The sequence below is a fragment of the Hyperoodon ampullatus genome (assembly GCF_949752795.1).
Source record: "Hyperoodon ampullatus genome assembly, chromosome: 18".
Lineage (NCBI taxonomy): Eukaryota > Metazoa > Chordata > Mammalia > Artiodactyla > Ziphiidae > Hyperoodon > Hyperoodon ampullatus.
In genome coordinates this window covers 16,182,924-16,210,573 of record NC_136931.1, presented here as the reverse complement: position 1 = coordinate 16,210,573, position 27,650 = coordinate 16,182,924, and the positions used below count along the sequence as shown (strand labels likewise).

Genomic DNA, 27,650 nt, shown 5'->3' with positions numbered 1-27,650 from the left:
AGCAAAAGAAGGCACTGAAGTAGTACACTCAGTGGGGAAGGTATCCAGTTCAGCAGGGAAAGCACTTGAGGATGGAGGGGCTGCGGTGCGCACCTGTCAGGTAGGAGGGGCAGTTGATGCAAGAGGGAAGTTAAAGGGGCTGCATTTGGTGGAAGGAGGGGCTGCTTCACATCTGGGAGCTGGGGGGTGGGATCCATGTGTTACGGTGCATAAATCCAGGTCAGGAGAGAACCATTCAGGCCAGAGATGGACAAAGGATGCTGGCCTGTAGTCCTCAGGATATGGTAGAGAGGTCTCAGGGTAGACACTGAAGTAAGTACCTAAGTGTTGGGATAGCTGGTTAAACTGCCCCCAGTCCTTTTTTTTTTTTTTTTTTTTTTTTTTTTTAAGAAAAACGCAGAGAATTAAGTAATAGCTGAGTCATTTCACTTTTTATTACTGTATTCATGGGTTTGGTTGTTTTTGAACTGTGAGTGTGTCCATGTGTATAGTAACAAATTCTCTTCCCCTGAATACCAGCTCATCTCTCCCAGCACCCACAGCCTGGGCTGCTAGACCTGGCTCTGCTTATGATCTCACGACTCCTTCCTCTTCCTCTCCACGAGTCCACTGGAGCCAGAATAATCACGGTAGTTGTGGATTCCCTGCAGAATGGACTGAGCTAGCAGTTTTCACTTCCAGGCTGATTTATGTTCACGCTGGAAAGAGCACAGATGCACTTACTAGCAAACACGAAGCCCAGGGCCTGGACAATTCTCTGGGCCTTCCGGGCACTGGTCCTCCTGCAACACAAGAGACCTGTTCCAGCATGTGTGTGTTTTCCGACCTCGCCATAGTAACAGAATAATTCTTAAGGCTACTGGGAAATTGCTACCAAGAGGATGGAATCTCACCTATTTATGGTTTAACACTTACTGACTTACACGCAGCAGCAATATACAAATACAGTTATTGTATAAAGCACAGAATGGGATTGGATGTGGTTCTTCAGTGGCTTCCAAGCTAAACAGATGAGGGTATTATTTCTTTGCCCCTTGAATGAGGTTTCTACTTATCTCAGAATCTAGGTTGCCCTTGGCTTTTTTTTTTTTTTTTTTTTGAGGCCAAGGGGATAGTTTATTCATTGTTGTGTATTTCGCTAATGTGTTTCAGTCTAGGTTAAGCAATGCCCACCCTCTGTAGGTTGCTGGGGTTCTTTTCTGTGGTGGCTGCCCCTGCCATTATATTTAGAATTGCTTTTCACCAAGTTAGGGAAATCTGTCCTGAATCAGGATCATGGGTGTCTTAGTAAATATCTTACAGTGTGTGTTACTTGAAATTCCGCCTGACTTAGAATGGCCGTTTGTCTCCTCCAACCAGGGGGCTCTATCTAGGACCTCTCGGCTGAAGGAAGGGAAGACCAGTTTTCTCTGTCTGCACCTCCCCGTCCAGCCTCGCAGCCTCCCTCCTTTCATGAAGCTGTGCCAGGAATGGATTTCAAATGAAGATAAGGGTAGGGAATCAGGCTGGGTTGGCTGTTCATAGGTATTTTGGGAGGTTCAACATGTAGAATTCCTGCACTGGACAATTTCTTTTTTCTTTTTCTTTTGATATAATATCAGAGGTACAAGAAAGTTATAATAATAGGACAAAGAATTCTAACATACCTTTCCTCCAGACCCCCCCACCCAAGTTAGCATTTTCTAAGTTCTATTTGTATGTTTGTATTTATGCAGGTCTGTACAGACACACACTCTCACACGTTTTTTTCTAAGCAGTTTGAAAATCAAGACGTCATGCCCCTTCACCTCTAAATGTATCAGTGTCTATGTCTTAAAAGCAAAGATATTCTCTTATATAACCATACTGCAGTTATCAAAATTAGGAAATGAACATTCATCTACTACTATTACCCAGTCTACAGATCTTTATCAGATTTTGCAAGTTGTCCCAATTGTACCCTTTATAGGGAAAGAGAACCCAGATTCTTTGTTATGTTCATTGGTCACGTCTCTTTAGTCCCCTTTAATCTGTCTTTCTGCCTCCTGACTGACATTTCTGAAGAGCCTAGGACGTGTTTTTTTAAATAGATCTATTTTCTTTAAATTTATTTATGGCTGCGTTGGGTCTTTGGTGCTGCGCGTGGGCTTTCTCTAGTTGTGGCGAGCGGGGGCTACTCTTCGTGCTTCTCATTGCGTTGACTTCCCTTGTTGCAGAGCACGGGCTCTAGGTGTGTGGGCTTCAGTAGTTGTGGCACGCGGGCTCAGTAGGAGCCCTAGGACATTTTGTAGACTGTCCCCAGTTTGGATTTGCCTGATGCTCCCTTCATGATTAGACTCAGGTTTTGCATTTTTGGCGGGCATGTCAGGGAAGGGATGTTGTGTTCTTCTCAGTGTATCCTCTCAGGAGGCACAGGGTGGCTATATGTCTCATTCCTGGTGATCCTAACTTTGATCCCATGGTGAAGGAAGGTGATGTCTGCCAGGTTTCTCCACTGTAAAGTTACTGTTTCTTCTTCTGTAGTTAATAAGTGTCTTGTGGGGAGATACTTTGAGACTGTGAAATATTCTGTAACTACTCAAACTTTCATCCACCGGTTTTAGTATCCATTGATTCTTTCTGGAGTGGGTTATTATGATGATGGTTACCAAATAGTGTTTTTCTAAATCCGTAATTCCCTCTGCATTTGTTAGTTGGATTTCCACCCTAAGCGAGAACTCTCCCTTCTCCCACTTTTTTTTAAATTTATAAAAGTATGGAATCATGGATTCTTATGTTATATATTGGGTTATAGTTCTTTACCCTCATGTAACTTTCTTGCTCAAATTGTCCCAGGTTCAGGCCGTGAGAGCCTCTGCAACCTGCTCCTGAGTTCTTTGGTCACACTCTCTTCATTCTTAGAGCACTTCCTTAGGTTCTGGCTCTGAAAGATGCTCCACGCTCATCCTGCACTTTCCCTGCCCCAGCCCAAGAACCAGCCAGTTCTACAAGGAGACCTGGTTCCATTTAGAGAAGAATGGTTACCCACACACTTCTTCAACTAAGAGGAAAAGAAAGAATGTGTACAGGGATCATCTTTTTTTTTTTCCCCCTCTCAGAGTGTTATCATTTCTCCTAATGCCTTAATTTTCCCCACGGTTTTTTTAAGCATCTATTACATCTTGGATGTGGACAGTACAGAGATGAATGAGACATGGAACCTACTCTCAAGCTGCTTTCAGCCTAGTGGCAGAAACAGACCAGTCAACATATAATTACAGCAGTGCGATAACCCCAGAGTTGCAGTGTATCGCCATATGCAAAACACTGTGGGATCACAGAGGAGGAGGTTAAAGCTGATAAAGCTGACTGAGCAACCGATGGATCACTAGGAATGAATAGAATCTTCGCATTTCAAAGGACCCAAGAGGCTGCCTGATGGAACCTCCGGCCATGGCGAAATGTCTTTTTTCTCCATTCATGAAACCAGTCAGCATTCCATTTGGGAGCTTTAATAATCTAGAGAAAGATTTTCATTTATATTGAGTTGAACTCTAATTTTTTTTTTTTTTAATAAATTCCCCCTCATTACTCCTAGTTAAACCCTGAAACTAAGTAGAAGACGTGGAACTAATCCTCAGTGTACGTGGCAGGCGGGCCTTCGCATGGCTGAGGATAGTTGTCTTGCCCTGCAATGGGGACCTCTCTTTTCTTTGCTCTTGAGCTGATCATGGTCAAGCCATTCAGTGTCAGTACCCCTCTTACGAGATTTCCCCATGTGGCTCATAACATTCTTCATGCAGGCAGAGAAAATGATGAGGCTGTGATCCTGCTGAGTTTGAACAGGTAGAGGTACCCCTGTAGCCCAGAGGCCACATTTATGTTTTTGGTCACCATGTCAGCTTTGGGCTGCCACTGAATTTGTAGTGAAGTAACACCTCCAGGGTTTCTTTGCATGAACTACTGTTAATCCAAGTCTCTTCCGTTCTCTGTTGGTTTTACTGCTTGCCTGAACTGAAATACAAGGCTTCCTATTTATCCTGTCAAAATTTCATCTTGTTCATTTCAGCCTGTTATCGAGAGATTTTTTTTTTAAGTCCTGATTCCACTAATTAGCATATTAGTTAGTCCTCTCGACTTTATTTACTTTGCAAATTGGTGTATGTGCTTGGTCTTGTCTGCCCCTCAGGTTGTAGATTTAAGTGAAGGGAACCAGGGATAAGGCAGGAATTAAGGCATGTCCCCAGGCACATTGACCTTTGAGTGGGTACTGTATATCCTCCCCCTCCCCCGCCATGCTGCGTGGCATGCAGCATCTTACCCCAACCAGGGATCGAACCTTGTGCCCCCTGTAGTGGGAGCGCAGAGTCTTAACCACTGGACTACCAGGAATTCCGAGTGGGTACTTTAGGTAATGGCATCCTCCAGCTTTAAAATCAGGCAGACTTTATTATTTGAAAGACATTTTGCTACCCTAGATACAAAGAAGTGATAAACTTTGGGATACGTTATTAAAATCAAAAAGTACCCTTTACTGCATTTCTCAGATCATTGAATCTAAGTGAAGCTGCTTTTCAGTTTATTTTATGTGAATTTTCTTACTGAACCTACAGCTAATTGCTAATTCCTCAGGACTTTTTTCTCCCCAGATGCTATTCAGCAACTGTCGACTCTGTTCTAAAACTGTGAGGAACTTGCAGTATATAATCTATAACATATCCTTTTAAATCTAATATATATATTTATATTTACTTTATCCAAAATGATGATACACATCACTCCTTCCCCTTCTCTTGTTTTATATTACTTCTGAGTGCTTTTTCACATTTAACATTGTATTTATTTGTTTGCAGTCTTTTCCCCACAAGAATGTAAGCTGAGACCTATTGTTGATTCTCTAGCATCAGGCACATAATAGGTGTGCAGTAGATGTTCAGTTAATGAATGAATGAATGAATACATTTCTAGATTTATAGTTTCTGGAATCTGCCTTTTTTTTTCTTAAAAGAAGTCAGGATAACGGGCCTACCATACAGTTCTTTGCAAAAGCAAAGAACTTTTATTCCCTTCTCTCCTGTATGAAGATATCCAAGTAAGAGAGTCCATTTTGAACTCTCCTCCCCCGCCACTCCCAAGCAAAAAAAAAAAAGGGCGTGTGTATGAACTGGCAGTGTTCCGTTACAGAGCAGTCCTGATAGCCCATGATCTTAGAACAGTCCCTGGTACCTAAAGATTGAATGTGAACGTCAGATGTTCTGAAGTTCTTGAGAAACAGACACTACACAAAAACATAGTAGAGTGGCAAAGAACACAGACTCCACAGCCAGACTACGGTTTTGTCATTTAGGCTGCATAGCTTGAGCAACCTCAGTTTTCCCTTCTTCAAAATGTAGATAAAAATAGCACCCATCTCACTCAGGACTTCTCTGGTGGTCCAGTTTGGTTAAGACTTTGCTTTCCAATGCAGGGGGTGCAGGTTCAATCCCTGGTCGGGGAGCTAAGATCACACATGCCTCACAGCCAAAAAGCCAAAACATAAAACAGAAGCAATATTGTAACAAATTCCATAAAGACTAACAATGGTCCACATCAAAAAAAAAAAAAAAATTAAAAAGCACCCATCTCATGGAATGGTATGAGCATTGAGGTGGCGTTGAACCCACAGGCCTTACCATGATGCCACACACAGGAAGTGATGACTTCCCTTAAGATGATTTTCATTTTAAAAAGCCTTGGGAAATAAAGGCACGAAGGAGGAAATGAAGTAGCCCATAATCTCATCCCCTAGCAATTACCGCTGTAAAATTTTTTGATATAAATCTCATGTATTTCCATATGCAGACCTATATAGGCTTTGTTCACTCAGCATCCTGTGATCATTTTCCCACGCCCATAACTAGTTTCTTTTAAAAATGCTATTTTTTAACATCCTATGGAATGCTATGCACTGTAATTTATTTAGAGTACCTTGTTTCGCCAGATTATTTCCATCTTTTTTTTTTCCTGTTATGAACATTGTGATGAATAATCTTATATCTCTGTGCATATCTTGGATTGTTTCCTGGAATGGGGGAATTGCTGAGTCAAAGGGCATGTGCATTTTTGAGGCTGCCAAATCGCGGTGCTCATCGAATCCCCCTCCAGCAGACCAGGGAGTCCCCGGGAGCCCTCCGGTTTACTTCTCTCTGGTGATGCTGCATGGGTTATTCACGAGGGGGGGTGGGTGGGCAACAGTTTCTCGCTGTCTCTGCTCTCTCTTTGTTTTTTTCTTCCCCTTTGTTTCCTTTCTTGGTTTTCTGCCAAACTGCCTCTTGTGAAAGGACCGCCTAATTAACCCTGTGCTAATTAACAATTTAAAATTACACAGTGCAACCGTTCATGTTTAATTCTCCAGGAGCTGGCGCATCAGTGGAGCCCCCTCCCCTTCCAAGTAACTGCACCTCCCACCCCAGCTTCCCTGTAACTGTTGCGTGGAGCCCAGTTCTGTCTCCTTAAGGGAATGGGATAAAGCTGTCACATCACATCTTCTCAGTTGAAAGAGGGAGATGGTGGGGGGTGGGGGTGGCGCCCAGGATAACAGGGTGGAGTTTTATAATTTTAAACCATCTTTGAAATATAAAGACTGATATTGGCAAAGATGCAGGGACTTTACAGGTAGGTTCCAAGGAAGCTATAACTTGTGAGAGGAGGAAGAGCAGGGGGCTCTCGATGAAGATGTTAGAACTTTCCTGTGCGAGATGACTTCTCACAGGGCAGAGGGAGGCGCTCAGCAGAGAGTGCGAGGCTAGATCCCCCCCCGTATCTTCCCTTTAACTCTCTTACTGGGGAGGTGTGCTCAGTTGAAATCCAACTGAATTCTTAACACCACACACACACAAAAACCCCTTGCTGAGTACACCACCGGTGGTCATGAGTAGAGCACGTCTGTGTTTAAAGGGGATTTTGGGGTGTAAGTGGCTGGAGGGAAGCAGGCTGCAGGAGGGGCTGCAGGTTTGTGCTGTGTGTGCTGGCCCTGGAGGTACTGGCGGAGGTGGGGGGCGGGGCAGAGCCGCGTGTATGGGGGCTGTGAGAGCACCGGGACCCGCTGGATTCCCAGGCTGCCCTCCATAACTGAAGATCATTGATTTTACGGGAAACCGTGTTTACAGACAGAGTGCCGATCGACCTGCTGAGTTGACTTCTGCCTCCTTAAGTAAGAACTATCTTTTTCTTATTGACTGGCTGATAAACAGAGTGAAGGGAGCTGCCGGCCAGGTAGGAGAGTGGTAGAGGGCCTGAGGTCCTGGAGCTGAAGAATGGGGCGGCAGGGCTAAGAGATTTCTTCATCTCTGTGCTCTGGTCCCCTCTTGTCCACCCCCACCCCTGCGCTTCCCAGGGGTGAGCCCAAGACTGACCCTGCCTGGTTACCTAGCAGTGCAGGCCCCAGGCATGGAGGAGCTGGAGGTCTGGTGAAACTGTTGTAAAATAGAGAGTGTCTCACTCAAGCTTTAATAATGCACATCCCCTGGGCATTTGTATTAAAAATGCAGATTCTGATCTGAGAGTCTGCGCTTCTCACAGGCTCACTGGTGAGCTCACTGGCCCTGAACCACACGTGACTTAGCAGAGTTGTAAGAGCTTCTGATTGCCCTGGCCAGCAAGCACTGAAAGGAAGCCCAGAACTGGTGCCTGAGGTCCAGAGTGGGATCCTTCTTTCCCACCAGCATCTCAATGGGCTGTTGCCCCTGCAAATGAGTGGTCCCCCGTGTGTCCCCTCTCATGGGGCTAGCGTCACCACGACGGGCACATCTGTCTTTGCCTATAAGGTCACCTTTTCTTGACACCTTTTGCTGAGGAATAGAAAACAAAGTTAAGTGAGTTTTTAGAAGTCCCGATCCCTTAGCTGGATGATTTGTGGAGGAGGAAGAAGAAGGCAGAGCAAGAAGAGCCCACCAATTAATGGGTAAATGCTTGCAGGTTTCTTGGCCCAGTCCAGGCTGGAGAGGAGATTGGCTTTGCTGTCGATACACAAGTCCCTGGTGAAGCATCAAAGCTGTTCTCCTTTATCAATCGTGGCCTCCCCTTCCCGCATGTTCCTGTAACTTACCAAGCATTTATGACATTGATCTTACGATCGGGCTGTTAACCCTCCCGCCCCTTCAGGCCTGCCAAGCTTTTTGGCCTGAGCTGTCAATCAGATGTCATCCAGCCAATTACGTGCGTCCTTAGGAAGAGCCACCCTGGATTCTCACCTGTATTCCAACTGAGCCTTATGAGGAAGTCTCATGGCATTTGCTGTTTGGTTTGGTGTGGTTATCTTTGTTTAAAGTCAACATGTCTTTTCTAAGGCACACGGAACCTTGTTGTAATGGAGCTTGAGATTACATGCTGAGAGGTGGTGTGTGTTTGTGTGTGTGTGTGTGTGTGTGTTTTAAACAAAACGTGACACGTTCTTCCAGAAAGTTGCTTCTCCTGAGACTTCTGGTGAACCTGCCTTCCCCGTCTTTTCCCGAGGGGGAGCTATTGGCTAGTGTGCCGTCGAGAATCAAGCAATGAAAAAAGAGTGGGAAGATGAGGGTTGGTGGGGAGGGAGACCAAAGCCAGCCAAAACCTTCATCCACTGTGTGTGAATGAGATGGTGGGTGGAGAAGCAGCCAAGTGTTCTCCTGGAAGGAGGTGTGGCGGGAGGGTGGCCTGGGATTTGCAGCGAATGCTCAGGGCCCTGCGAGGCGCTGAGTTGCCTCTTGGAGTGGGGCCGGACGGAGGAAATACTCCTGTGATGTTGTTGCCACAGGAGCAGAGCGGTGGCGGGTGATCTGATGTCTCCCTCCCCAGGGACGCGAGGTCTCAGAGGGCAAATTCAGCTTAGTGGCACTTTGGAGTTGGAAACGGAAAAGCCCCAGGGCTGAAGGACAGCTGCTTTGGGTAGCGACTAATAACTAAGAGGCAGGTGTGGAACGGGGGCTGGCGGAGCCCAGCTGCCATCTCGGCTCGCCGCGAAGATCCTCGACAGCAGAAACCACCCAGCCAGTGGTGAACAGGCTCATCCAGACAGGGCGAGATCCTCTCTGCTGGCGGGGGAGTCGGCCCGTTGAGAGTCTGGGCGGTTCTTCTTAGAAACATCAAGCTCACGTTTTGCACCTACATATTTTGAGTCTGCAACCAGCTGAGTCACAAGCAAGGGTGTTCTGTGGGTTGTAGGGAGGGGATGGGAATTGGGAGATCCGCCTTTCTCAGCGCCCAGATGGCACTGGCCTCATTTTTAGATTTAGGCCCTCAGTTTTACTGCTTGTAAAATGGGACGATGTTTCCCAGACTTGGAGAGGATGAATGCAGCCGTGGGCCCTTTTGGGGGCTTCGCAGAGCTTGTCCAGGCCTGCACGCTTGCCCTTCAGCCCTGTAGTCCTCCACACTTTTCTGTGAACTTCTCAAACTAGAAATCTGGTCAGTAAGAGCAGCGGCACAACTTCGCCTCTAAATCAAATGGCGTGTCCCCTCCCAGATTCATGGTCCTTCCTCGAGGGCTGCAAAGTCTTCCTCCTCCTGTCTGTCCGTCCCCGGCGTCCCCCTGGCCCCCAGGCAGTGCGGGCAGCCGGCGTGGCCTTGTGCTGCCATCTGTGTGCGGCGGGGCCGCTGTTCTGTGTCCTCGGCGGGGCCTGGAGAGTTGATGCGGTCCTCGTCCTCCCCTGTGGCTCGTCGCCCGGCCCCGACTCTGACGCTGTGCTTGCAAAGAACCCAGATTCGAACCGGTCTCCAGGGGTAGAGCTGCCAACATTCCGAAGACCAAGAGGGATTCTCCTGATGCCCCTTTCCCCGCACCTCCACCCCCGCTCCTGCCACGCAACCTGGCCGTGACACCCAGGGGCGCCGCCCACCCTCTGCGCCTCGATGGGGTGGGGCGACGGCCGGGGTCCCCACTGCCCTGCGGTCTCTGTTGTGGGTGTGGACAGAAACCTGTTAGAGCGCTCTGTGTGGGACCTTAGCCTCGGCCCTCCTAACCTCTTTCCTTTCTCTCTCTCTTCCCCCTCTCTCCCTCCTCTCCCCCTTGCCTCCGCCCTTCAGGTCCGATCCGTACTGGGTGCAATGAAAGCTCCACGCAGGCCTTACCATGGAAGGCTGTGACTCGCCTGTCGTCTCGGGGAAGGACAATGGGTGCGGTATCCCTCAGCACCAGCAATGGACTGAACTCAACAGCACCCACCTCCCCGACAAACCCAGTAGCATGGAGCAGTCCACAAGCGAGAACCACGGGCCCCTGGACGGCCTGAGGGCCCCCTTCAATGAGCGCCTCGCGGAGAGCACCGTCCCGGCCGGCCCCGCTGCCGAGCCCGCCGGCAAGGAGGTCAGCTGCAACGAGTGCTCGGCCTCCTTCGCCAGCCTCCAGACCTACATGGAGCATCACTGCCCCGGCGCGCGCCCCCCGCCGCCCCTGAGGGAGGAGAGCGGGAGCGACAGCAGTGAGGAGGGGGACGAGGAGAGTGACGTGGAGAACCTGGCCGGGGAGATCGTGTACCAGCCGGACGGCTCGGCGTACATTGTCGAGAGCCTGAGCCAGCTGACCCCGGGCGGGGGCGTGGGTGTGGGCGGCAGCGGGCCCCTCGCGTCGCTCTTCCTGAACTCTCTCCCCGCCTCGGCGGGCAAGCCGGGGGACCCTTCCTGCGCTGCGCCCGTCTACCCACAGATCATCAACACTTTCCACATAGCCTCATCCTTCGGGAAATGGTTTGAGGGCCCAGACCAGGCTTTCCCGAATACCTCAGCCCTGACGGGGCTCAGCCCCGTCCTGCACAGCTTCCGCGTGTTTGACGTGCGACACAAAAGCAACAAGGATTACCTGAACAGTGACGGCTCTGCCAAAAGCTCCTGCGTATCCAAAGATGTTCCCAACAATGTGGACCTGTCCAGATTTGATGGCTTCGTGCTCTACGGCAAGAGGAAGCCCATCCTGATGTGTTTCTTGTGCAAACTCTCCTTCGGGTACGTCCGTTCGTTTGTGACCCATGCGGTGCACGACCATCGAATGACCCTGAGTGAAGATGAGCGGAAACTTCTTAGCAATAAGAACATCTCCGCTATCATCCAAGGGATCGGCAAAGACAAGGAACCCCTTGTAAGTTTTCTGGAACCAAAAAACAAAAACTTTCAACTCCCTTTAGTTTCCACCGCTAACCTCATAGGCCCCGGACACAGTTTTTATGGTAAATTTAGTGGCATTCGAATGGAAGGGGAGGAGGCTCTCCCAGCCGGCCCTGCCGCTGGCCCCGAGCAGCCCCAGGCTGGTATCTTGACCCCCAGCACCCTCTTGAACCTTGGCGGGCTCACCAGCTCGGTCCTGAAGACCCCCATTACCTCAGTCCCCCTGGGGCCTCTGGCCTCCAGTCCTACCAAATCCTCAGAGGGCAAGGACTCTGGGGCAGCAGAAGGAGAGAAGCAAGAAGTGGGCGATCCGGATTGCTTCTCCGAGAAAGCAGAGCCGGCCGAGGAGGAGGCCGAAGAGGAGGAGGACGAGGACGAGGACGAGGAGGTGGAGGACGAGGAAGACGAGGAGGACGAGGAGGACGAGGACGAGGGTTGCAAAGGACTCTTTCCAAGCGAGTTGGACGAGGAGCTGGAGGACAGGCCCCCCGAGGAGTCTGGGGCCGCCGCAGCAGGTAGTAGCAGCAAAAAGGACCTTGCTCTCTCAAACCAAAGCATTTCTAACTCCCCCTTAATGCCTAGTGTGCTCCAGACCCTGTCGAGGGGCGCAGCTTCTACTAGTTCTAATTCCGCTTCTTCCTTTGTTGTCTTTGATGGTGCGAACAGGAGGAATCGTTTAAGCTTTAACAGTGAGGGCGTCAGGGCCAACGTGGCAGAGGGCGGCAGGAGGCTGGACTTTGCTGATGAAAGTGCCAATAAAGACAATGCCACAGCACCAGAACCAAATGAAAGCACAGAGGGGGACGATGGGGGCTTCGTCCCCCATCACCAGCATGCTGGCTCCCTCTGCGAGCTTGGGGTGGGGGAGTGCCCCTCGGGGAGTGGCGTGGAGTGCCCCAAATGCGACACGGTCCTGGGTTCCTCCCGCTCGCTGGGCGGTCACATGACTATGATGCATTCTCGCAACTCGTGCAAGACACTCAAGTGCCCCAAGTGCAACTGGCACTACAAGTACCAGCAGACGCTGGAGGCGCACATGAAGGAGAAGCACCCGGAGCCGGGGGGCTCCTGCGTCTACTGCAAGAGTGGGCAGCCCCACCCTCGGCTGGCCCGAGGCGAGAGCTACACGTGTGGTTACAAGCCTTTCCGCTGTGAGGTGTGTAACTACTCCACAACTACCAAAGGCAACCTCAGCATTCACATGCAGTCCGACAAGCATCTCAACAACATGCAGAACCTGCAGAACGGAGGGGGCGAGCAGGTCTTCAGCCACACGGCTGGGGCGGCGGCGGCGGCGGCGGCGGCGGCCGCGGCCGCGGCTGCCAGTATCGGCAGCTCCTGTGGGGCCCCCTCGCCCACCAAACCAAAAGCCAAACCCACCTGGCGGTGCGAGGTGTGCGATTACGAGACCAACGTGGCCAGGAACCTCCGCATCCACATGACGAGCGAGAAGCACATGCACAACATGATGCTGCTGCAGCAGAACATGACCCAGATCCAACATAACCGCCACCTGGGCCTCGGCAGCCTGCCCTCGCCCGCTGAGGCTGAGCTCTACCAGTACTACCTGGCCCAGAACATGAGCCTGCCCAACCTGAAGGTGGACAGCGCGGCCCCAGACGCCCAGTTCGTGATGGGCGGATTCCAGCTGGATCCTGCCGGGCCCGTGGCCGCCGTGACGCCCGCTCTAGGTGAGGCTTGACTCCATGTGTGTCTGTTCTGAGGATGGGAGTTAAACTGGGGGAAGCTGCAAGTGGGCCGAGATCGTGTTGACCTGGTGGAGTCTGTCGAGTCCTGTGGATCTGGGGGATCTTTATTTTCTTGAGAGTTGTTTTGTGCTCAGCTTGAGCGTCCAGCCCCCACGTCTTTTTCTCAAGAATCCCTTGAACTCTCTGTGAGCCTGTGGAAGATGGTTTGCGTTCAACAGAGACGTGATTACACTCCGGCTCCACGGGCCGGGATTCAAATTTAAGTGTTTCCTCTAGCTGTTTGGCTTCAGGTCAACTTTCCCTTCTGTTCCCATTCCCCCTTTCTCTCTGTCCCTTTCTTTATTTGAAAAACTGCCACAGTTCCCCTAAACTTTGGGGTTCCATTAAATATTTAGTGAAACGTACAGGAAACGGTAGCTGGTGTTTTAAATAGGGACAGTCGTCGGCGGAAGAGGAACTGGAAACCGTAGTGTGCCTTATTTAAATAAGCCAAGGCTGGTTCTGAGCTGACTGGGAGCCACCCAGATACGTTTCTCAAAGCTCTGCAGTGTTTTCCCCAGGACCTTGATGAAAGAGACGGGTTCTTTCTCTTTCTTACTTTGCATGAGTTGACAGTGATCAGTACAGTTGGGAATTAGATGACCCTGGGGCACCGTGAGGAGTGGTGTGATAGATGAGAGGTGACTAAATTCTAAAATCGTAAATTAAAGACAGCCCGGTTTTAATATCAGATCCCGGTTAACGGAGCCTTTGTTGCCATGGAGAACATGGCTCCATGTTAGAAGACATGGGTTGGCTGTTTTACCACTGGCTTAATAGAGTAGAACGGGACCAAGAGGATGGGATATGAATGCCAAAAGCCGTGACTCTTTTTTTGTTTAATTTTTTTTTTTTTTTTTTGCGGTAGGCGGGCCTCTCACTGTTGTGGCCTCTCCCCTTGCGGAGCACAGGCTCCGGACGCGCAGGCTCAGCGCCATGGCTCACGGGCCCAGCCGCTCTGCAGCATGTGGGATCTTCCCAGACCGGGGCACGAACCCGTGTCCCCTGCATCGGCAGGCGGACTCTTAACCACTGCGCCACCAGGGAAGCCCTTGTTTAATTTTTAAAACAGTTTTTTATTGGAGTATAGTTGATTTACAGTGTTGTGTTAGTTACAGGTGTACAGCAAAGTGAATCAGTTGTACATATACATGTGTTCCCTCTTTTTTTTTTAAGATTCTTTTCCCATTGACAGAGTATTGAGTAGAGTTCCCTGTGCTATATACTAGGTCTTTATTAGTTCTCTATTTTATATACAGTCGTGTGTATATGTCAGTCCCAGTCTCCCAGTTTATCCCCCCCACACCCCCTGGTAACCGTAAGTTTGTTGTCTACATCCGTGACTCTACTTCTGTTTTGTAAATAAGTTCATTTGTACCTTTTTCTTAGATTCCACATACAGGCGATACCATCTGATATTTGCCTTTCTGTGTCTGACTCACTTCACTCAGTATGACAATCTCTAGGTCCATCCATGTTGCTGCAGAAGCCATGACTCTTTACGTACAAAGAATCATGACCATTTCTGGGGGAGAGCTTCTATAGCAAGAAAATGTACAAACCAGTTTCGTGAGGACCAGTGTGATGGTTGGGCCCCTCCTGCCCCAACTGCGTGAGCCTCGGACACGCACTGCCTGCTCTTCGTTCCCTGGTCCCGCTAACCTCTTGAGACCAGCAGTGATGTCCTGAATGAAACAGGATACCCTTCCTGACATGGGAGTGAGTTGTTCTCGGCAACAAAGCGTGAGCAAGCGCCTTTATCCTAGGATGGCTTGGGTTCATGCCAGAGGGCTAAACCTCCCCAGTAAGCACATCTTTATTTGGTGGTGTTGCAGTGCTAATTGCTGCTGATGAGTTATATTTCACAGCATTTAATTTGTTGTTCCTACCATGCATTTAAATTTGAATCCTTGCTACTTTAATCTTGTTTTCTGTTTTGGAACATTGACCTGTTGATCTTTTCTTACCAAACAATTTGGAGATGTTTTACCCACTGGTTAATCATCATGGATGCATAGGGATCAGTCATCTTATTCGTCCCCAGAGTGAACCACAGGGGATGCACACCTGGGAGTGGCATCAGTACTCGAAGACTTGTCACTTTTTAAAGCCTGTGGCAATTGGGGTTTTCTCGTCTAGAGATTTAAAATCTTGGGGAGGCAGATCTTGGAGTAAATCAAAGATAATGTAAGTGGAATGAAGACACAGAAAATGGATGGGTTCATACTGGGTCACAATGAAGACTTTTTAATTACCTTGAAAACCAGTAATTCTGACTAAGGCTTAAATTGAGTGGTAGAGAAATGGTTTGCTTTTAACACCTGCTGTCTGTGAGTCTGCGGGGCATCATGCATTCCGGGCAGGTGGCAGATGCACATACATAGAGGATCCAGACTTTATTTCTTAAAGAGAATAGAGTAATAGAGTGCTTCCTTCTGAAGACCTTATCCAGGTAGCCGAGGAGGGCCCTGAATTTCCAGTGTCGCTGCTTGTTAGCCGAGGTGAGCCTCTGGAGACCTCCTGTGCCTGCCTTAAGCCACAAGAGCCGTCGAGGTGGAGTGAGGGTGACAAATACTTTATGCCGGAAGCCGGCGTGGGTATGATAGAACGTGTCTACTTGGACCCACGACCTCTGTAGAAGCCAGCGTATGCAAATGAAAAGAGTGTAACTTTCAGTTCTGTCTGCAGCTCAACTGATTCTTCCTTAGGCCGTTTATGAGAAGGCTGTGGGCGTTATTAGGTATTCCTGGGCTCTGCAGGGGGGAGGTAGTGTTTGTGAACTACACTCCTGCTTACACAGTTAATGTTCTTATACTGCCTTTGACAGAAACTTCTCCTTCCTGTTATCAGACAGATGCTGATCTGGGGATGCTTTCTTCCTAGAGGGCTTCAGGAAAAAGTTCGGCACCCTCTGTCTGGTCTGGTTGAATTTGCCTCCATTTGTAGACCAGATATTAGGCTTGAGGCCAGATGAACATCCTTCCAGACATTCCTTTGGACTACAGTTGAGCACAGCACTGAAAAATGGGTAGCTTGCCAAGGCGTCTACATGTTTCCCGAATAGCCAGCCAGCCACAGGACACCTACATGAGCTTTAAGGGCTCCTCTGATTCTGCTTTTGGGTTTTTTTGGGTTTTTTTTGCTTTTTTTTTTGTGGTACGCGGGCCTCTCACTGTTGTGGCCTCTCCCGTTGCGGAGCACAGGCTCCGGACGTGCAGGCTCAGCGGCCACGGCTCACGGGCCCAGCCGCTCCGCGGCACGTGGGATCCTCCCGGACCGGGGCACAAACCCGTGTCCCCTGCATCGGCAGGCGGACTCCCAACCACTGTGCCACCAGGGAAGCCCTGATTCTGCTTCTGATTGTAGAAGGTGTCTTTTAATCCCTCTGCCTCTCTGAGGGTGTGCTCGTGGGCGGGACTCAGGTGCCAGGATGTCACCTTCCAGCCTTAAAGTCAGGTGTGTGGGGAGATGGGGCCCAGTCCTCTCTAAGACCATCTGTCTGGCATGATTCAAGAGTAGGCACCCGCTAAGTTCGCAATGTGGGCGCTCTCCTCCCACCTGCCTGTGAATTGGGTGAGGTTCCTCTATTTCTCGGGGGCTGAATTAGCTCCTTGCAGCCCTATGGATTTGTAGGATTCCAAGCCCTAGGGGTGTTTCTCCAGGGTATAGTTCTCAAGGGCGTTCTGGCTTGCCTGTCGCCCACATTTCACTGCTTCTCTGCTTCTGTCTTTGATTTGCATTTCATTTTAAGAGCTTGGGATGGCAACAGGGACCTATTTCCTCTGCGTGTTCCGAGGACTTCTCATTTTCACTCAGGCATCCAGCAAGTGCCAGCTGAATTTCTCTTTAGAGCAATATTGATGTGCTGAGGTTAAATTTAAAAAGCGAAAAAGATCTGATGCTTCAGGTGGTTGGCATCAGAAACAAATATGTGTTTGCTCCTTGTCTTACCCTCCGGGCAGTTGCTGCTTTCACTGAACACCGCATATGTGTCATGGATGCTGCCTGGCCTTTGTCCCCATCAAGGGATGGAGCTTTTAGGCTTTTTTCCCCCTATCTCTTTTTCTCTCTTGTCCTAAAAAGAATGTCACAGTTATGGCTCCTCTCACCAGGGGAGGTGGCAAGAGAGAAGACAAGCAGAAAGCTTCCCCCGTCTTCTGACATGCGTGCGCAAAAGATTTCTGTGTCTTTCTAGACTGTCCAGAGGCTTCAGTTGCAGCCACTCTGCTCAGTCAAGCCTGTACTGAGCTGCTCGCTCGAAGTGCCTTGTGTAGCATAAATAAGAAAATCTTTTTTTTAAATAATAACGTCTTTTCCTTGATTAGCCACTAACTTGGATTCTAATCAGTCATTAAAAAAAAAAATAACCTCAGCCCAACCACATGTAGAAGGTCAAGTTTAAATATCAGTTGGGGAGTGACAGGGGCGGACGTAATAGCTCAAGCGTGTGTATGTTTAGGGGAGAGGCAAAAAACAGAAGCCGAAGCTCAGCATTCTGCTCGACTGTTCGCTTCGAGGTAATGGAGGGAAGGCTGCTCTTTCCAGGCCTTTCCCGTGGTATAAATAAAAGCTCAGAGTATTAATTTACGCTGGTGAATGAGAGCCGGTCCCTGGTTTACGCAGGGCAGTGATGGACTGAAAAAGAGCAGGGGGGTGGAGAGGGAGGAACACAGCTTTCTCAGGCCCTTTTTTTCGGGGCTGTGAGCGAACCTTTGCGTTTCACTGTCCATCTTGATCCAACTTCCCAAACCTGTAACATTTTGGCTGCTTTTTACCTCGTCTGGCACATCAGACCTTTGAGCCTCTGAGCAGGGGCCTGTGTACCCTCTAGAGGTTCAACAAGGAGAAGACTGGACCCTTGTCCTAAAGAGGCTACATCCTGATGGGGACACCGGCCAACATGTGGCTCTGTATGTGGCTGAAATACGCCAAAGGAGAATGTGCCGTGTCCCATAGTAGACCTACATGCCACGCAGTGCAGGGGGCTCATGGAAAGGAAATGATCGTACTTTTGGGAAGGTGTGGGAGGAGCCAGCGCCATTGACAGGCAGGTAGGCTCTTGACCAGTGGGGTGTGACGAGGAATAGGGAGATCATTCCCGAAATCTAAGGTTTAGAGCCGTGCTGTCCAATACAATAGCCACTAACCTAAATGTAAATGAATTAAAAATAAAATAACTAAAAATTCAATTCTTCAGTTATACCTTAGCCATATTTCAATTGTCCAGTAGCCACACGTGACTAGTGGTTTCCACATTGGACAGTGCAGATACAAAATGTTTCCATCTTCGTAGAAAGTTCCTGTTAGATTAACACTGCTTGAGGTAAATTCTGGGCCCACTTCTGATTCACCACGAAGGCGTGCTGTCTTAGAATGCAGCTATAACTCATTTCCAACATTTCAGGGACGGGAGTTTCAGATTCTGTTATGTCCAGTGAATGATGCTTTTATTTCTGTCTTTTCTTGGGTCTGAGTGAGAAGCTGAATAGAAATATTCAAGAGATTAAGTGGTTCCTACGTTCTTCTAGGCGTTCTTTTCCAAAAGAAGAAACAAACATACAGCCTTCCACACACTTCAGAATGTCCATAGGAAAGATGCGAACACATCAAGTTGATTTTTGTTGTAGTTTTTCCCAGTTAGTAGCACCTTGCAGTGCTTGAAGTGGGATCGTTTTTCTGCTGGAACCTGGGTGGAGGGTGGCGGAGGGCCGGCGGTGCCTCAGTTAGGGCTGCCGCTGTGAGCCTGGCCTCTGACTCTCTGCCCCTCTCCTTCCCTGCAGTGGGCGGTGAGATCCCCCTAGACATGCGGCTCGGGGGCGGGCAGCTGGTGTCAGAGGAGCTGATGAACCTGGGCGAGAGCTTCATCCAGACCAACGACCCGTCGCTGAAGCTCTTCCAGTGTGCCGTCTGCAACAAGTTCACCACGGACACCCTGGACCTGCTGGGGCTGCACATGAACGTGGAGCGCAGCCTCCCTGAGGACGAGTGGAAGGCCGTGATGGGGGACTCGTACCAGTGCAAGCTCTGCCGCTACAACACCCAGCTCAAGGCCAACTTCCAGCTGCACTGCAAGACAGACAAGCACGTGCAGAAGTACCAGCTGGTGGCCCACATCAAGGAGGGCGGCAAAGCCAACGAGTGGCGGCTCAAGTGCGTGGCCATCGGCAACCCTGTCCACCTCAAGTGCAACGCCTGCGACTATTACACCAATAGCTTGGAGAAGCTGCGGCTGCACACGGTCAACTCCAGGCACGAGGCCAGCCTGAAGCTGTACAAGGTAAGACCCAGGCTGTCTCTGGAAGGGAGTGGATTGGATCCCTGGGTGACGGGGAGGGCTGGTGGCTGGCTGGCTGGCGCCCTGGCGTTGGGAGGGGAGCTGGCCACCTGGTGGTGGGCTTCAGCTGGGAACTGCAGGGTCTGTGTGTGGGGTGCCTCGTTTGGGGGGCAGGTTGTGTTTCCAGCAGCCCTATACTGTACATTGTTTCCTTGACGCTCCCACTGTCTCTAGAACTGGCTCTTTTCCTACCTCACGTTTGCCATTTCCCTAGTTCTGGCTTTGCCTTTGTTCTCCTGTGTTTCCCCTCTCTCCTGCAGGCTTTCTGTTCTCCTTTTCCATCTGGTTATTCCCCCTTTTTTAGTCTCTTCTCCCCGGATGCCCCCCGGGGTTCTTTGTTTATTTCTTCGTTCGTTTGTTCATTCATTCATTTATTCAACAGGTACACATTAATCCCCAACCACGTACCAGGCCCTGTTCTGGGCCCACATCCATGCACAAGGTAGACAAAACGCCCCTGCCCTCCTAGAGCTTCCGTTCTTTCTGGGGGCGGGGGGATGGATGATGAACACAATGGATACATTAGACGGTGGGCTAGAAGGTAGTAAATGCTATGGGGAAGCATAGGGTCAGGTGAGGGGCCCCTTTGTGCTTTGTCGCTCTGCTTCCCGTGTTCTGTGCCTCCTTCCTCTTCCTCATGTTTAAGTTTTCCTTCTTCCTGCCGGGCTCCTCCCGTCCTCCTCCCCTTACTCTGTTCTCCCCGCTTCTTCCTTCCCTCTCATCCCTCCTTCCTCACCCCTCCCTGCCCCCTCCATTCTTTCTCTCAGTCCGCAGACGGTAACAAGGAGGAGGTGCTCGGCTACTGTAAATAGTCCTTTCACTGGCATGGCAGAATTGCTCCAGACGCTTCTATTGATTTTCACTGGACTTAAAGCCTCACCTTTTTCTCTAATCATCTCATAATGGCTTTAGTATGAACAATCAGGTACAAATCGCCATAAATCTGCCCAGCCTCCCTCCACGTCCCTTCCACGCCCTCTCCCTCTCCCTCCGTTTCCCTCCCTTTTATTGTCAGTCTCCCTTCTTTCCTTTCACACCGGTTCCCACGTCTTTGGGCCAGCGAGCGCCAGGTTTCTCCTGACCCTGAGCTACTTTCATCCCCTTTCTGCTTGTGGTGATTTTAAATGGAGACTCCAAGAAAGGAAGACTCTCCTCCTCTCACCGTATCGGCCTCTGCCGAGATTGATAAGTGTGATTCATTTTACCGTTGCTCGTTCTCAGCTCGTCAAGAGACCTGTGTAACATGGATGAGAGACCATTTTAGGGAAAGGAGGAGAAAGCAGGCATGAGGTAGTGGGGATAGAATGTTCTGGAATTGACTGCTGACTCCGGCACGGATGGGCTCAAGCGTTGCAGAGAGGAGGGTCTGGGCACCAGTCACCCCCACCCCTTGCCCTCTGTGAGCAGGACCCTCCCTGGATGGCTTCACCGTGTGCCACCCTCCTCGCCGTCGGTTTAAATCGGAGGTTTTCATTGGCCACAGGGTGGTGCCGGTGTGGTCAGGAAAACCTGATGGAGAAACCGGTGGAAAAAAGAGTTTCTAAAGGACCCAGCTGAGTGCAATTAGTACAAAGGACCCGGTGTGGCCCTGGAAGGTCGTATGCAGCTTTGATGGAGGTTGTTTAGAGGTGGCACGAAGCTGGCCTCTTCCATCTGAGGAAAAACATTGCCTTTTAGATTATAAAATGTGTGGGGTGGTGATTAACTCTTCATGCTGTGGCCTCCAGTAAGAGTGGACCAGCCCTTGGATTTGCTCCTGAAGGGCCTGGAACCTGGAGGATTCGCTAAGTACATACCTTTTTGGTCCCCGGACCTCGTGCACTGGTCACACCTAGAGGGTCGGGCTGTGGTGGTTTCCAGGGCAGATGTGAGGGAAGCAGTTTGAGTGTTTCCGTCTGTGCTTTGCTGAACTAGCTCTGGATGCTCATCCTCTGCCTTAGTTTCCTCATTATATATATATACATATATATATATATATATATATATATATACACATATATATATATATGTGTATATATATATATATATATATTTGTGTGTGTTTTTGAAGATGCAGGAAACTCCTGCTCCAAAAAGGCAGCATAGTAGAAGCATAAGTACTGGGATGCAGGGTAGAATGTGGGAACCAGCGCTTAGAGGGGCGGTGCCCAGGCAGTGCGTTTGGCGGGCACATCATAGGGGTGACCTCCACCCATATTCGGGGCCGAATCCCCCGTGTCAGGAGCCGAAGGTCATCAGTCTGGTCTCATCGGGTAACGAGTGTCCCCATGACTCTGCTGTGGGGGTGGGGAGTTCTCCCACCCACTCCTGGATGTGACCCAGAAACTTAGCATCTCAGTGCCTGCCCCGGGCCTTTCTGTCCTACAGCGAGGCTGAGATAAACTCCTCTTGCCCCCGAGGGGGGTCCCTCTCACAGGGTCTTGTGAGTCCTCGGATTTGGGGTGGGGCCTGGAGGTGTTTGAGAGTCAGTTTTTCTCTAGGCCCTGGTGTGGCCTGTGGTAAATGGAGATTGATTGCATGTTATTTTTCCTCTTGCTAATGTAATCCATTAGCCCAGCACATGCATAATCAGTTTAGAGCACAGTTAACTGGATATAATCGAGTTCTTTACTGTCTGCTAGAGAAACAGCTCCAGATGCTGCTGACCCGGGAGGGCGCCCGGCTTCTCACACACGGCCCTCCGCACTAACCCCTCCCCCAAGGCCGACCCTGACCCCCGCCCCGCTCCCACGCCACCCACCCCATCTTGGTCCCCTGGCAAATTACTCACGATCGGTCGGCGAGAGACCCACACCTGCTTTCTGTCGTATCTGCTCAAGTGGTCGTGATGCAGCCGACTTGCTCGTCGGTCTCGCAGCCTCTCTTTGCCCTCCTCTTCCTCTGACACGCTGAAGGAGACAGAGCAGTGGTCTCGGGAGATGCAAGCAGAAGTGCAGCTTTCCGGTCTGCCCTTGGACCACACACTGGTCCAGAGTCATTTCTCTTGGTGTCATAAATCCTGGCACGTACATTGCTGGATTAGGACTGAGCTGTCTGAAAGCATAAGATAATTCCTAATCTGGACACAAGAGAGGGTTGGGCTAATCTGCAAAAAGGAGAAACTGGCGATACTCTCTCTCTTGGCTGCCTGGAATTGTCTAGCTTGGCTTATTGTGTGAGAGCGATTTTTTTTTTTTTTTTTTTTGCGGTACACGGGCCTCTCACTGTTGTGGCCTCTCCCGTTGCGGAGCACAGGCTCCGGACGTGCAGGCTCAGCGGCCATGGCTCACGGGCCCAGCCGCTCCGCGGCACGTGAGATCCTCCTGGACCGGGGCACAAACCCGTGCCCCCTGCACCGGCAGGCGGACCCCCAACCACTGCGCCACCAGGGAAGCCCAAGAGCAATTTTTAAATCGAGATGAACGTTCATCGAATTCTCCCTCCCTGCCTCCTGGAAGTGAAGGAAAGTGGGGGTCAGCTGGGGAGCCCCAGGCATCAGATGGAAGCTGTTTCCTTTTTTCTTTGCTCCCAGGTTACTTTTCTGAAGTGCTCGTGATTAAATTCCTTGAGTCTCTTTTTTGGGTCTTAAATAGCAGTGGCTCTGGTCCAGCCCCCAGTGGTACTACGTCCAGACCCTCACAGCTGCCGTTATGGGCACTGTGATAGATTGACACAGAGACACAGTGGGAAGGCCAGGGGCCCCAGTCAGGCTTAGAGGCTGAGCTCTTGGTTTTTTGCCTACAGTGATTCACCTGAGCCGGAATGGAAGTGTGTTGTGGGAAAGATACTTGTCTCTCATTAGGGCTTGAGCTCCAGAACGGGAATTCCTCACCTTACTGCTTTCCCACATAGATGTTTCACTCTTCTCCTAGAGGACCTGCTCCCAGGCCCCAGTCTCCCACTCCTTCCCTGCACAGAGATGCAGGGTGTTCTTGCTTGTCTTAAGTAGGGGGGCAGCAGGTACTGCTAGCAACTGCCCTCCCGTCTCCTCTGTGCTAGCGCAGATCCTGAGTCAGTTTGTGGGTTCAGAGCTAGTGGGAGCTCTTCTGTGTTTATCTGGACTTGCCTGCTTTGTGGCTTCCCTGGTGAGCTCTCTGAAATTTGTAGTGTTTTCCGCTTGGGGGAGGAGGGTGCAGAAAGGGCAGTTGGAGATCAGTGCACACCTGCCAACTATTAGAATCTGTTTTTCACTTTGATGTTTTTCTTCACCTGAGAGTCATTGGGATGGAAATCCATCAACTTGAGCAGAGAGATTAAGACCCCACCAGAATCTATTACTCAAACGGTTCCCAGCTGAGTTTTCTTTGATTGGGCCCAGCCCAAAAGTTTCATATTAATCTTAAATTATACTCAAAGAAGGTTGTCTACCACTGGGTTGGGTCTGGGCCCCATGTGAGCTGCATCGGGCCAGCTAGGCAAACGGAGGAGGAGACGCCAGATCTATTCGGTTTCAAGTAGGAGGTAGAGTATGGCACCAACTGACTGAACAATACTCACCCAAATTCTCCACATAGTGGGCTTTGATGCTTGCCATCCTGTTGGGTTACTCGAGGCAGAATGAAGGAAGAAACCGTCTGTCAGACTCTGCATTACTTTAGCATCCACCTTCTCAGTTCCTTCCCTGACGGGGTTCACTCTCCCAGTAGGGCAATAAATTCACCATAGGATGGATGGACAGATTGGAAGATGTACAAGTCAGACAGAGGTTTGGTTTGCAATTTGCATTCTTCATGCTTCTTTATGGGGGCACGGGGTGGGGGGGTCTTAGGCACACATCTGCACGCTTCATGCCCACAGATGGTGACCGGCGGCCTTTGTCTTGCTTGGAAAGCAAAAAGCTGTCCCTCTTCCCTCCTCCCTCCTCCCTCTTCCCTCCTCCCTCCTCCCTCCTCCCTCCTCCCTCCTCCCTCCTCCCTCCTCCCTCCTCCCTCCTCCCTCCTCCCTCCTCATCCTCTCCACCCTGATGTGGCTTCATGTTTGAAGCCCTGGTACAGGTGCCATCTGGTTTCCATCGTCCCTCTGGAACCAGTTTGCTCAAACCTTGCTTTCTCATTAGGTCGACTATTTTTTTTAAGTGCATACTTATGCCTTCTTCTCTCCATACCTTGGTGCTTTCAACCAAAAATGAAAGGCAGGGAATGTTTTCCTGTGGTTGATTTAGAAGGTGTGAAGGGCCAGATGTTTTGGTAAATTTGAGCACGTTTCGCCTTCATGCCCTCTATCTCCCGGAGCAGCTGGGGGTCTGAAGTTCATTTCCCTCACTTGATGGCTAGGCTCGCGGGATGGGAGGCTTCTGGGGCTGGGCTGGGTGACTGCATGCACATGGGCCCCATGGTCACCACTGGCGAGCCTGGGGGGGCGCTCTGGCAGTGTTTCTGGCCACATGATAACTTCATGGGGACTCTAGGAAGGTTGAAAAGTCAAATCTTTTTTGGAGGCAGGGCTCGTGTTGGGACAGATTTAATCCTTCACTGCTGTATGAATGATGGCCAACGTATGCTATAGGAGCGTGTGGCCAACGTGTGGCCAGTGGGTGCAGTGTGAAAGGTGGGCACCTCGGTGCAGTCTTGCCCTCCCTGCAAAACTCTCCCACCCACCTTCACCTGAATTCTTCTAGTGGGTGTCATTTCATTCAACACATTCATTCCGCTGATGGGCTTTGAGCACAGGCTTTGCCTAGATCCCTCTGGCTACTGGTTACCTTCATGTCAAGAAGGTTGGGTCATTGTTACCTTTTGGCTCCACGCTTTAGATACCAAATAATGGAATTGAAATCTTATTAGATGCGCCTGTTTTTTTAAAAGTCCAGTAGTAAATATGCTACCTGTTGAAAAACCAGTTTCATAACCATTAACCATAACACTTTCCCCTTTTTTCCAAATGCTTTGAGTATTTTTATTTTCTCTCTTTTTTCCCCTGCATCCTTTTTTGTGGATGGTAAAGAACTGCTCAGACCCCTTTAGATTATTATTGTATTCTTAATTATTTCTTCAAGACTGGCATCCCATGTTTACCTCAAGTGTAAGCTAATAATAAAATGTGGATTCCTTATTTTTATGGTAGAAATTATTAGTATGAGTAATGTGTGTTCACTGTAGAAAATTTGAAAAATCCGGGGAAGTATAAGAGAAAATAATCATCAGCCTAAACCCCATCATATGACAACATATTTTTATTCCTTTCTTTTTGCATATAACGAGATGCATAAGTCATCTTACAAAATTGGAATTATGCTGCATGTATACAGTATTGTACCTCAGCCCTTATATCTTTTAAGTATTTTTCAGTACTTTTTAAAATGGAAGTCCTTTTTCTACTCTCCAGCAGCAAATCATTGTTATTTAGATTATCTCCTTTTGGTTTTTTTTTTCCTATGCTTATACTGATAGAAATAATGTGTGCATGTGTGTGCACATACATACTGTTCACGTGAGACATCTTTATAGACACATGCTATGCTTTTGCCTTGCTTTTCTCATATAACCTTTTATCCTGAAAATCATTTCAGGTTATTACATATTGATCTAGCTCACTCTTTTTAGTGGCTACATAGTTTTCCATTTATTGACCAGGTCCCCACTGATGTACATTTATGTTATCTGCAGTTTTGATCTTACAGACAATGAGGTGTAGGAAACAGCTGTGTTCGTACATCTCTCTGCACTTGAGCTCTTCCAAGAAGTGGGCCTGCTGGGTTCCAGGGTGTCATGCCTGTAGATAGAGTACTTTCTAATGGCCCTTCAGAAAGAAGACCCTGTCAGAATATTATTCACGTTGTTAAGAACATTTTAAATATTATTAAGTTTTAAGTATTTTAACTATTTTAAACATTTCAAGTTTTATTAAGAACATTTTGGGCTTCCCTGGTGGCGCAGTGGTTGAGAGTCCGCCTGCCAATGCAGGGGACACGCGGGTTCGTGCCCCGGTCCGGGAAGATCCCACGTGCCGCGGAGCCGCTGGGCCCGTGAGCCATGGCCGCTGGGCCTGCGCGTCCGGAGCCTGTGCTCCGCAACGGGAGAGGCCACAGCAGTGAGAGACCCGCGTACCGCAAAAAAAAAAAAAAAAAAAAAAAAAAAAAAAAAGAACATTTTATCCCCTCCCTATATTAGGTGATGCTCAAACCCCTGCATGGTGACCGACACTACGTTATTTTTTTTTGTTTTTATCAGGTTGGCAAATTTGTTCCAATGTGGGTCTCTTCAGTTGTTAGATAGGGTGAACTTTTTTCGTGCATTTATTGGCTGTTTGAATTTTTTCCTTTTAATATTTTATTTATTTATTTATTTATTTTTGGCTGCATTGGGTCGTCGTTGCTGTGTGCGGGCTTTCTCTAGTTGAGGCAAGCGAGGGCTACTCTTCGTTGTGGTGCGTGGGCGTCTCATTGCAGTGGCTTCTCTTGTTGCAGAGCACGGGCTCTAGGCGCTTGGGCTCAGTAGTTGTGGCTCGTGGGCTGTAGAGTGCAGGCTCAGTAGTGGTACACGGGCTTAGTTGCTCCACGGCATGTGGGATCTTCCTGGACCAGGGCTCGAACCCATGTTCCCTGCATTGGCAGGCGGATTCTTAACCACTGAGCCACCAGGGAAGTCCTGAATTTTTTTTTTTTAATAAATTTATTTATTTATTTTTGGCTGCGTTGGGTCTTCATTGCTGCGGGTGGGCTTTCTCTAGTTCCGGCGAGCAGGGGCTACGCTTTGTTACGGTGCACGGGCTTCTCATTGTGGTGGCTTCTCCTGTTGCAGAGCACGGGCTCTAGGCACGTGGGCTCGGTAGTTGTGGCGAACAGGCCTAGTTGCTCCATGGCATGTGGAATCCTCCCGGACCAGGGCTCAAACCCGTGTCCCCTGCATTGGCAGGCGATTCTCAACCACTGTGCCGCCAGGGAAGCCCATCCTGAATTTTTAAAGAATATTTTTTTATTTGGCTGCTCCGGGTGTTAGTTGTGGCACGTGGGATCTTCGTTGTGGCATGCGGGATCTTTAGTTGCGGCATGTGGGATCTAGTTCCCTGACCAGGGATCTAACCTGGGCCCCTTGCATTGGGAGCCCGGAGTCTTAACTGCTGGACCACCAGCAAAGTCCCTTGGCTGTTTGAATTTCTTTAGCGGCTTTCCTTTTCATAGCCTTTGCCCTCTATTCATTCATTCATTCAGTTCATTCATTCATTTTGGGGATTTGGTCTTTTTTCTGATTGGTTTGCAAGAGCTCTTGGTTTATCAGGGCCAATGGTCCCTACTGTGCTGTGGGTACTGCAGACATTTCTCCGAGTCTTTTATTCATCTTTCACTTAGCTTATGATGTGCTTCAGCCTACAGGAACTGTTTCGTTTGTATGTTGTCCAGTCTGCATGTCTGTTTCTTTATCCTTCTAACTCTTCTCTTTTTCCAGGGAGGCTCTCTCTCGCTGCTAATGTTATAAAATAATAACAGTAATAGCTAGCTCCTATACGACACTTATTGCAAGCAGGTACTATCTGTCATACCTGCTTTACAGGATTAATTGATTTACTCTTCTCTTAAC

The 27,650-nt window shown here is 49.4% G+C and overlaps 1 protein-coding gene across 2 annotated transcripts in view; it reads left to right on the top strand.

Annotated features, from left to right (window-relative positions):
* Positions 1-10,045: 10,045 nt before the first annotated feature.
* Positions 10,046-27,650, top strand: part of ZFHX3 (zinc finger homeobox 3) — a gene marked incomplete at its 5' end in the record, with an annotated part of 168,854 nt that continues 151,249 nt past the window's right edge. For both annotated transcript variants that reach the window (XM_079723573.1, XM_079723572.1), the window contains 2 exons: positions 10,046-12,764; positions 18,602-19,098. In XM_079723573.1, coding sequence (XP_079579699.1) covers positions 10,046-12,764; positions 18,602-19,098 — 3,216 coding nt within the window. The remainder of the gene's footprint in view (positions 12,765-18,601; positions 19,099-27,650) is intronic.